Genomic DNA, 10,876 nt, shown 5'->3' with positions numbered 1-10,876 from the left:
CCTCCCCAGCCTTATCTCAGGTCCTGAGGGCCTCCCAGGGCAGCAGCAGTGCTAATTTGGCTGCTTGGAGCCTGAACATCTTCCAGTATCAAATTTTGGCACTGCACTACAAATTAGCAGTGTAGCACATGGGTGCGTATGCACCATGTGCAATTTGTGGTGCCTTAAACAGTTTTGAGGCACTGCACGTGCAAGCTCTTCTGGACACACCCATAAAGAGAAAAACAAAAAAAGAGCACAAGCCCCTGATTTTTTTCTGTTTGAAGGTCACCTGTATGTGTAAGAGGATTCTGCCTGCACCTGCTGTAATATAAATGCCTGTGCTGGATAAAAATAAAATGTTCAAAGTTAAAACAAAGATAAGAACATCTTTCCCTGGAACTAAAGGAATATTATATGCACAGATTTGTAAATCTCTGTGCAATATAAAGGTCACAAAAATGTTTCTTCTCAAGACAAAATGGTTACAAGACTATCATTGTTGCCTTTTGCTGAACTATTTTTCCTGCAAAGGAAAGTAATACAATAGACTTTCAGTTTCTAAATATCCCTATGACAGGCAGAGTTTATAATAATTGTATTAAATTACAGTTGGGCCTGAACTAAAGACTTAGAGCTGAGTGCATCTGAAAAGTGAAACAGATACTTCCAAATCCAGATCTCCCTTCTGCAGTCTGGGTCCACCCACAGTTAAAATATGTGCCTGCTAGCCCAATAGAAACCCTTTACATGAAATACATTTCAATTACACAGCCTAACTCACAGATTATCTTCCTGTCATAGCATATATTGAAACCCTATGTAAGAACAGATATACAGTAAGAGTCTGGACAGTTTTAATGCTCTTACAAAGTCAATTTGTTCCAGAGATAATGTCTTAAAATTACTGACACATTGAGCAATTTGGTTCCTTTACGTTCACTAACAGAATAAATCTAGTGACCACCTACAGGTACAAAAATTAAACTGAGACTAACAGGGATTTTGATGAAGCTACACTTCTATAATGATGCAAATTAAGATTTAAACATTGTAACAATAGACCATTGCTAATCCTTTTACAGCGGTGTAAATAGCTATTCAGATTTTGATTTCAGACCGCCTGCTTTGTTAAGGAGTTTCAACAGAAGAACTCCACGAAGCAACAACACAGCTGGGCTAAAAGCTTTATCTAAGAAGTGTGGTAACCAAAACAAGGCTTTTTTTGTAACATATACTAGCATGTTATATTTTGTTCATTTTGGAAGACTGGTCATGATCCCTCATATAAAAAGGTGAAATACAATGTCACTGAATTCTGCTAAGCTCCACTGCAATGCTGAAATACACTTAGAGCCCTGTTTACCCCTAACAATGTTTGCAAACAATGAAAAAATTAAGTCTGAACAGTTCTGTATCCAGTTCAGGTTTTTAGACTTTTAACACATACAATAGTACCAGAGAGATCACATATGCAGTTAAACAGTGCTTTTTCTTTACTAAAGTCTAACAAAACCTGTATTTTAGTGGCTAGCTCATTTCCTATTGTTTTACTCCCTCTGGGTGGTCTTTCCAGGGTGCCACTTGAAGGGAATACAATAATAAAAAGAAGGGGAAGGAAGGGACACCAACATAAAGAAAAACAAAATGTATGACAATCTGCAGCAGGCTATGGATCAGAGGTCAGCAAACAAGGGGTCCTTCTCTTTTACAGGTTGCTTCCTGGAAACAGTCTGATTAAGCTGACAGCTTGAATTATGTGTTACATTTTGTAATGCACCATCCATCTGCGCTAAGTCCTCTTCAATGCAGCTGAAGCAACATAGGCATAAGCTCTGACTGCCCCCCCTTCCCTTCACGATAGGCCTTAAAATAGTCATCATCTTTCTGTGCACTAATTCTCAGAGTTTGGGGTTTTTTTAAGCCCTTAAATAAAGGGTTGGATGGCTTTGAGGAATGGTAAAAGGATGTGGAACCTTTCACCTCGAGTTCACCAGTTCAAATCTGTAACAAGTCACTAGAGACCAAAAGTTGTTATTTGATAGCTGTTCAATACCTTACATAGAATGAATTGCAGGTCTTAAGTACCATTTCTAGTAAGCAAGGTGACATCATGTAACCTACAACCAAAACAAGCAAAACCTAAAATACTTGTTGACAGTCTCATCAGAGAAACCAAAAATTGAACAGGTACCAAAACAAACTATTTATCTACCCTATTTGGTAAATTCAACCCATAATGAGGGTGATGGTGGAATGTTCTAAAGACACTTGAACTGTCCATATCTTATGGAAAGAGAGAAAAAAAATAATCTGTCAATCCAAAATTGTACTAAATTTACTTACTGATATTACGTTTTGTTAATTTTAATAATCTGAGCACCAAAATGGTTTCATTCAGTTGTTTAGGAAAGTGCTACACCTAAGTGTGCATCCTTGAGAGCGATAACAAGCTTTTAAAAACCTGTTATCATAGCAGCATCACTCATTTATTTCTAGTTAACAGCTTGTCAGTATTTCCAAGACAAACATCATACTTCGAACACTTATAACTGGGCTGTAAAAATTCACTCTTGGGTAAAATGTGACATACAAAGGCTTGTCTGAAAGACACTTTTAAAGAAAAAACAAAAGACCTGGTTGCAATCATATCTGTGGAGGTTAACTATGAAAGGCTAAACTGCTTCTCCAGTAGCTTTGATACAGATAATGTCAGTTGTAAGCCAGTGACTTGTCAGTGCGCAATAAGGATTTTTTTTTCTTTATGGCTTGGTTTGGTTTTAATTGAGTGAAACGGTGACCTCAGAACTGTTTGTCTGTGTTCTCTTTTCCACCCCACTTATTAATTCCAACCAATAGGTCTGAAATATACAAATGAACCAAAGAGGAAAGGTAATGAATAGAAGAGTTAGCACCAACATTACAAAAGCCATTGCTTAATAAAGAACTGATACACCAAGAGGATGCAAACTATTTCACTTACATAAAACATTAATACATTTTTTTCATAATTACAAGCCCATTTCTCCAAATGCAGCCAATGTACTAGCCTTTTCTTATTTTAAGTAAATAATAATTCCATGGAATGTCTGACTGTTAAAACAAGCCATTTGGAGATTAGAAGACCACCAATAAATATACATTCAGACCACACTACAAAAACAGGTCTTGTGTGTGGTATGTGTGCGTGTGCATATGTGGGCACATATGTGCACAAATATATGCATGTACATGTATATGCATAAAAGCATACTTATAAAAGTTATTTTTATTCATCTATGCATTCCACAAATTTACTTACTAATCACTTAATAACTTTGCAAATGGGTTCTCCTTCCATTTGCAAGTCACACTGAAAACTACAAAAACATTAAGGTTTCACTTTCAGGAGTGGGGGACAGTGGATCACAATACTTCCAAGTAGTAAACTTAGCAATTAAAAACCACCTGATATTCCATAGGGTCTGTCACAGATACAAGTATTTTCTATTCCACCTTCATTTTAATTTTTAAAAAAACCCCTAATATGGGTATCTTCTGCAGAAGCATGCAAAATAGCGATCACATTTTTGTGACCTTGAGAAACAGAAACATTCAACTTGACATAATTTTAAAGAAAAATCTTTGCATTCTGTGTTCAGATAAATTCTAGAAATATAGTAACGAGACCAATGAAAGCTTCCCTGCAAGTTGCCCAGGCTTCAAGAACACCATATAATATTTCAATCAGTTTATCAACAGCTAAAAATAACTAGGATCTACAGGGACAGAACAAAAGGCTAAATTACCACTGGCTCGGCTATGACTCTTCTGGCAAAAGCAAACACTTTATCAAACTTTCTTATGAAGTGTTATGATTAACAGGTATTGTACAAAAGAAAAACTGTGTAAAAGCTATTTAGATGAAAATTAAATGAAATTTCCTTAGTAAGCTATAGTCTGATCCATGGTTTGCAAATTTAAAATAATGTAGTTACAGAAGTGTATTTTAATAGGAGTTTATATTTTTCTGTGCTCAACTCATCTTTTAAAATATAAACTGCTACCAAAATCATTATCTAGTAAGATTACATGCACATGTGCCTACATAAAAAGCACAGATATGTTAAACACACAGGTACAAATGACCAAAGAGAAAAAACTGCCAGCAGGGAAACTGGTAAAAAAAAAAAAATCCTCTACAAGCCTCATTCATTCTTGTTGGATAAAAATGCTGTTTTTGTTGGCTGTAAGTTTCCTTCTCAACCTAATGCAACAATTTTTATTCCTATTCTAATCCGTATGCTTCTACTCACCACCTGATATTTAACCATTTAATCTTTAAATATTTTTTGTGACTTGTTCAGGAATAAAGGGAAAATTCCAATAAAAGCTAGAAAGCTAATGGAGAGTGCATGTGGGAGAAAAGGGGCTTTCCCTAAAAATGTTGCTAGCAGGAAGACAGGACCCTTAATTATAAGGCTGGGCAGCAGGGGGAGCTGAATTGAGCAAGAGAAGCAAAGGGAAAATGCAGGTAAATGTGCCACTGAAGAAAAGTAGGCATTGTCAAGTTCACAGCTAGAACCTTTCCAGTTAGATACTAGAGACAGCAAAAAGGAAGAAAAACAGCTGATGGAAAAATAAGGTAAAGGAGGGAACATGAGGGAAGGAAACCTTGCAACAGAAACTGGTTATGATCAGCCAGGAGTGGATCCAGAGAGGTAAGTGGTATAGACGCACTTCTCTGTTTAGCCAACCAAGTTGAGGAGCAGCAACTGGAGATTTTTTATTTAAGTTCCCAAAGCAAGTAAGATTCTCTCCACTTCCCCACCATGCTCAGTTGCACCTGCCCTCCCCTTCCCTGTCCCCCCTCCTCTGCTCACCACTGCTGCCATTGCTGGCTGCCTCTGGGATGTGGCAAGGACAGGGGAGCTCCAAAGACATTGCTGCCCCCTCCAGTAGAGCTCCACATTGAATTAGGCTCAGTCAGGAACAGTGGCAGCAGCAGGCAGGTCCCTCCTCCCCGCCCAGTCCCCATAGTGTTTCCTGCCAGCTCAGGAGCAGGCACAGAGGAAAGGAACCTAGCTGCTGCTACTGCTGCCATGTCTAGCCAAGCCTGGTTCCAGGTGCAGCCTAGCTGCAGCGGGGCAGAATCCTTCTGCAGCCCCACCACCAGCCCTGGGCCAGCTGTGGCAGTGGCAGATGGGGGAAAGGGAGAACGGAAGAAATGGGGAGGGACTATGCTGCTGAGCACAAAGAGAAAAAGAAGGTGTGGAGGGAAGATTTGTAGCTGCTTGAGGGACTTAAAAGGAAGTCCTTGGTTGCTGCTCCTGCAATATAGTCTACCTGCCGTGGTATGGCAGGGTGAGGAGAAGCTAGGAGCCGGGGTGCATCCACCCCTGCAGCACAGGTTGCTGCTCCCACACACACCCTTTCTGAAATCCTGGTTCTGCCCATGTGACCAGCAGTACTGGATGACTTCCCTGAGGAATTAGGAAGTGGGGAGAGAGCCGGGAAAAGAGTAAAGAAGGGCCATCCCTTTGAGAGTGGAGTGGAGAAAGGAGGCAGAATGGAAGAGGCAGAACAACGTAACAAGGCCCACACAAACAAACAATTTTGTGAGATTAAAATGTCTGTGGCATAATAAGCTGCCATTCTTGTTCTGTTACAGTAACACATTCCATCCAAATGGAGGGGGCCAACCACAAGATACAGCAGGCTCAGGAGACAACAGGTGTTTTCCTGCATGACTGACTTGGCTCCAATATCTATCCTGTGCACCAGCTCACCCCCTGCAATTGTGGGTCATATTTCCCTAAACATCCACTAGAGCCCATGAGACATTCCAATACTAGAAGAACATGGGCTATACAAAAGTACATAAATGGACTTGGTGAACAAGCAATGCATTTCTAGGCAATGGTTATGTATCTCTTGAATGGGGCTTGAAAGTTGTTAAGTAGAAGGGCTAGGGTGTTTAACTACCAGAAAAATGTAATTACCTCAAAAGACTCTGCCTGGACAGCCATAGCTATGATCACATTCAAGGCATGCATTTAAATAAGGGAAACCACTAAACACTTGCATTTAATGAAGAAGATAGAAACAGGCATAACAAATTGTTTGTTGATTTCCAAAATGAATTAATTACAAAATACACCTCTTATCAAGATGCTTGCTTGTAAGAGGTAAGAAAGTTGGCTACTCGTGTTTGTATTTTACTATAATGCATTGGACAGTCACTAAGAATGAACGCCCCCCCCAAACAATTAAAGTATGGTCAGAAAACACATAATGGCTTACTGCATTGTTGAATTCGCAGAAGGATCATCATCTGTGGCACCAGTCTGCAAAGAAAAATGGTCTTCTGTGGGTTGGATTCCTTTTTCTTTTTTCAAGTTAACAGATTTTAAGGCCATCTTGCTATCCACATCTCCTAAGCCATCTAGTTGGTCAGCCGCATTTATTATTTGATCCTCTTCACTCACAGAAACTGTGAGGTCACTGCTGGTATCTAAACTTTCATTCTCCAGCTCCTGTATGTCTCCAGTGGGCCACAGGTTACCTGTATTATGATCTGAATCTGAAATAAAAAGTGACAAGTATTACCAGCATATTAACACTATTGCAACAAAATATATGTAACAGTACTGCAAGGGGGCATAGATACTGTTTAACACATTCACCAACTTCACAAGAAACATGTCATTCATACATTATAAATCATCTGCCATTTATGCAATTTTTTTCAGGAATCCCCTAGGCATACCCATTTTCCATTTGTTCCATTAACATTCTGGCATAGTGAGATGGATGCAACTGTCTGAAACCTACCAATATGGTACTTGAGTCTTGTAGAGAGGTCTTACAGAGCAACGCAAACTGCTCTCAATAAGCAACACGATCTGCTCTCAGATCACTTGTTTTGCTGTGATCAGAGCTCTTCCTGATTTAGAGAGAAGGGAATAAGTTTGAGCACTGTACTTGATTTTGTTCTTAAATCATAGGTCACACTATGACAGTCAGACAAGGCTTGGAAAATCCACTTGCTGAAGGGGAATATGAATTATTCTCACGTGAATGCCACTGATTTCCGAAAAATAAGCTCTAACTCTCCAAAAGGTGCTACTCATAATGCTTGCACAGATGACCTTTCAAAAACAGGAACTGTGACCAATGGAAATCCAGATTTTCCACAATATACAAATGCACTCACCTTCATGCTGCTTAACAGAGGTGCAGGGGAAGGGGGAGGTTAGGAGGCTTGGTGCTTCTGCTTGGTGGGGAGGTATCAAAAATAGCCTTCCCAACAGAATGTAATTTACTCAGCTAGAAAGTAGGGAACCTGATCGCAGCCAGTCTCTAAGCTAGCTGGAGTCTCGTTGTTCCTTAAGGCACTACTGCTTGTTCTGGGGCACACTGGGGATTAAACCTCAGTCCTCTGCCACCCTACTGTAGGGGAGGGGACAGAATAAAGATGCATCTAATAGTAGTGAGACAAAGCCTAACATTAAATGTACTAGTACAATTGACCAGCACAGAGTTAAACTGCAGTAGCGGGGAGGCACAGCATTCATATATATTTTGGGGGAGTGGGAGAAGAGGAGAAGATGATTGATTCTCGAATAGAAGTGAGCAGGTATTCACTGAGGACTGAAGGATCAGCCAGCTAGAGACCAGGGTCCAAAAGCCCATGCAATTAGGAGTACCCATTACTAACCAGCAGAAGACCATGCTGAAGCATATGGCTAAAACCACTTTTTTATTTCAATCTGCCAAGTAGACAGTAGGCAATCTTTTCCATGAAACACTGTATACAGCTCTCTCAAAGATACTTTAAAAAGACTTTAGCCCTTCTTTCCAGTAACCCATTGACAAGCAGTTTATAACCCTGGAAGTAAATATGGGGAAACTCAATCAGAAATGGACAAAACCCAGTATTTTCCCTATATCTACTGCTAAGAACACAAACTGCTACACTTGATCTTAGCCAAAAGGCCAATGTACCACTAAATCAAAGCTTATTTTAATGACAGACTCTCCAAGATCCGACAAGTTTTCTTTAAGAGAGAATGGCTTCCCAACTGATAATCACATGCAGCTTTTCACTTGCCTGCCTCAAGTTTGAATACAAAACCAAGAAGCTGGCAGCAAGCTGATTCATTTTATTATTTTGATATAACGCACGTAACATTAAATGTGTTGTTGGCCACAACCCAGTTCCTAAGAGGCAGATGTCCACTTTACAAACAGCACTTGCACAACTTGTTAGTCTACCTCAAGAATTTTAGTAGAGAGTCTTTTTAAGATCTGAAGATTGAATCATTCTTTATGACAAAAAGTAGTCCTTGCAAGGCAAAGCCGAAACAGTTATTCACTCCCAATTGATCTGAATCAAGAGCTGTCTTTGTGTCTTTAATACATTATTTTCAAAGTCCTACAATGGATAAGACACTAAGGCTGCATCCAGCTGAGCATGGCCATGTGGCACGTGGTGCTGCAATCATGTCCTCACATTCAGATGTTCCGTGAGCTGCAAGGGAGTGCTGCCCATGTGTGCGCTTCTCTGCTTTTTATTCCCCATGGATATATTTGACCCCTGGTTATCCAGGGGTCAAGAAAACCCATGGGGGAAAAAAAAAAGAAGCAAAGCAGCGCACACCACTCAAAAGCGGAGCTGGGCCACCCAGAGCCACACTGCAGCTGCTGGCCAGGCTCTGTTTGACAGAATTGCCACTGCTGCAGCCCCAGGAGGCCTCCAGGACCTCAGGTAAGGCTGCTGGGCCAAACATCCGTGAACATGTGGACAGCAGCCTAAGAATGCACTTCTAGAAAGCCTGCACGTAGTTCTGTTTATAAAAAGTTTCAATTTTGACTCCAGTTTTTGGAAAATGTCAATCTGTTGAAACAAGAGCTTTGTAGATGATTCTCAGGTGCTTAGGCTTAGGATAGCATTTCTGGCTCAGTTTTGTTCCAATGCAGAAGAGAAAAATGCTTTGAAAGCTCATACATTTTCACAGACAACAATTTCTTTTCCAACTCCACACACACGTACATTTATGGCAAGTAGGTTACTCTTGATGTACTATACTTACTCTTAACCCCACAGACACTTTTCCTACGGACCAGTCTTTCTCTGCTCTTCGGAGAAACTTTTCTGTGACCTGTGTCCCACCCCACAGAAATACTCACTAGTGCTGCTGTTTACAGGGATTGTCCTAATGGAAACATGCTTATTGTGCTTTTCTGGCCAACCTGGAGACACTTCAATGCTTCCCAGAGCCCTCCATCTGGTTTCTTCTGCTCACAGTCACTTGGGTAATTGCTTGTGCAGTTTCCCACTACAAAATTTTGCCAATAAGGAGAAAAATCTCAGTGTGCTTCCAGTAGCTCCACAAGAAAAGCCATTTCCTCAACACTTTCCTGATGCCCAGCTTGCCCATCTGCTGCTTAGCAGAGACAGGGAGTTAGCTGTATTAGTCTGAAGTCTACCCTACCTTTTATCCACTATTTAGTCATCCTTCGTGGCGTCTGTGTGTTTTTCTATGCTTTCCTCACAAGGGGGAGTTCACTGGGCCTCCTGAGTCTGCTTTCATGCTGCTGGCCTCTGGGCTGCAAGTACAGAGATCCTCCAGAACTCAAAACAGCCACAAAGATGGAGACAACCTACTGCCCCAAGTCTCCTCTCAGAGATAATGGAGGAGAAAGGCCTGAAAAACTGTCTTGGGGAGGGAGCAGCATGCTGGAAGAAAAGGCAGCTGCTGTCTGAGGCTTCTAATCCATGCAGGAACAGAGATCCCTGCCTGCAGGCATGGAAGCTTTACACATTAGCTGCCTTCCCTTACTGCTCATGAAGCTGCATGAACACAAGTAAATAAGCTCTACATACATTTTCCTTTTCTGGTATATTTTCAGAATTTCAAGAGAAGGAAGATATCAAGTGATTTTGGAATTAACAAACATGGCCATAAAAATTCTCAAATTCCCACAAAACTGACTACAGTAAAATGTAGGTCTGAATTCACCAGAGTGTTCATGAGGTCTTGTTTGTGCTACCAAATGCAACAGTTTCCACCTCTCTGTTCACTGTGCAACATGTTGCATGGAATTAACATTGATTTAAGAAAAGCAGCACTGACTATAAATAAAGACATCTCATATTTGTGGGGGGAGAGGGAGTTCAGTATTCCTGACATGAGTAAACGCGAGTCATAACTTATACTAAATGTTGCTTTTACACATTTTACAGCAACATTAGCAAATAGCAGCAAAGTATCAATTGAAAAAACTGCTTTAAGTCACAATGTGCACAAAGAGCTACCATTTACAGCATAACATATGCTCAGTTGTGGTACACATGGCAGAGCCAGCATCTTAATCAACTCCCCATAGTTTGCAGCATGAAAAATCAAACTTATGAGAGCCGGGACAAGACAACTCCCATCTCGGTCTTCGGGCCTTCACTGTTTAACGTCTTCATCAGCGACCTGGACAAGGGAGTGGAAAGCACACTGTCCAAGTTTGCTGATAACACTAAGATGTGGGGTGAGGTGGACACACTTGAAGGGAGAGAGAGGCTGCAAATAGATTTAGACAGACTACAAAAGTGGGCAGATGAGAATAGGATGGCGTTCAACCTAGACAAATGCAGGGTGCTGCACCTTAGGAGAAGGAATCCACAGCATACATACAGGCTGGGGAGTTCCCCTCTTGAAAGCACAGGGATCTCGGAGTCATTATCGACTCCAAGATGAACGTGAGCCACCAATGCCAGACCACAGCTAGCAAGGCCAGCCATACCTTGTCATGCATCCAAAGGTGCATCTCAAGCCGGTCCAGAGAGGTGCTACTCCCTCTCTATGCGACTTTGGTCAGGCAGTTGGAGTACCGCGTCCAGTACTGGGTGCTGCACTTCCAA

At 41.0% G+C, this 10,876-nt stretch overlaps 1 protein-coding gene across 8 annotated transcripts in view; it reads right to left on the bottom strand.

The window, feature by feature from the left end:
- The window catches only part of KIZ (kizuna centrosomal protein), a 110,840-nt gene that overhangs the window by 58,535 nt on the left and 41,429 nt on the right, over positions 1 to 10,876 (bottom strand). For all 8 annotated transcript variants that reach the window (XM_025201971.1, XM_025201980.1, XM_025201979.1 and 5 more), the window contains one exon: positions 6,262 to 6,541. In XM_025201971.1, the coding sequence (XP_025057756.1) occupies positions 6,262 to 6,541 (280 nt within the window). The remainder of the gene's footprint in view (positions 1 to 6,261; positions 6,542 to 10,876) is intronic.

This window comes from Alligator sinensis, unplaced genomic scaffold, assembly GCF_000455745.1.
Source record: "Alligator sinensis unplaced genomic scaffold, ASM45574v1 scaffold140_1, whole genome shotgun sequence".
NCBI classification, from domain to species: domain Eukaryota; kingdom Metazoa; phylum Chordata; order Crocodylia; family Alligatoridae; genus Alligator; species Alligator sinensis.
This window is presented reverse-complemented; position numbering and strand designations above follow the sequence as displayed.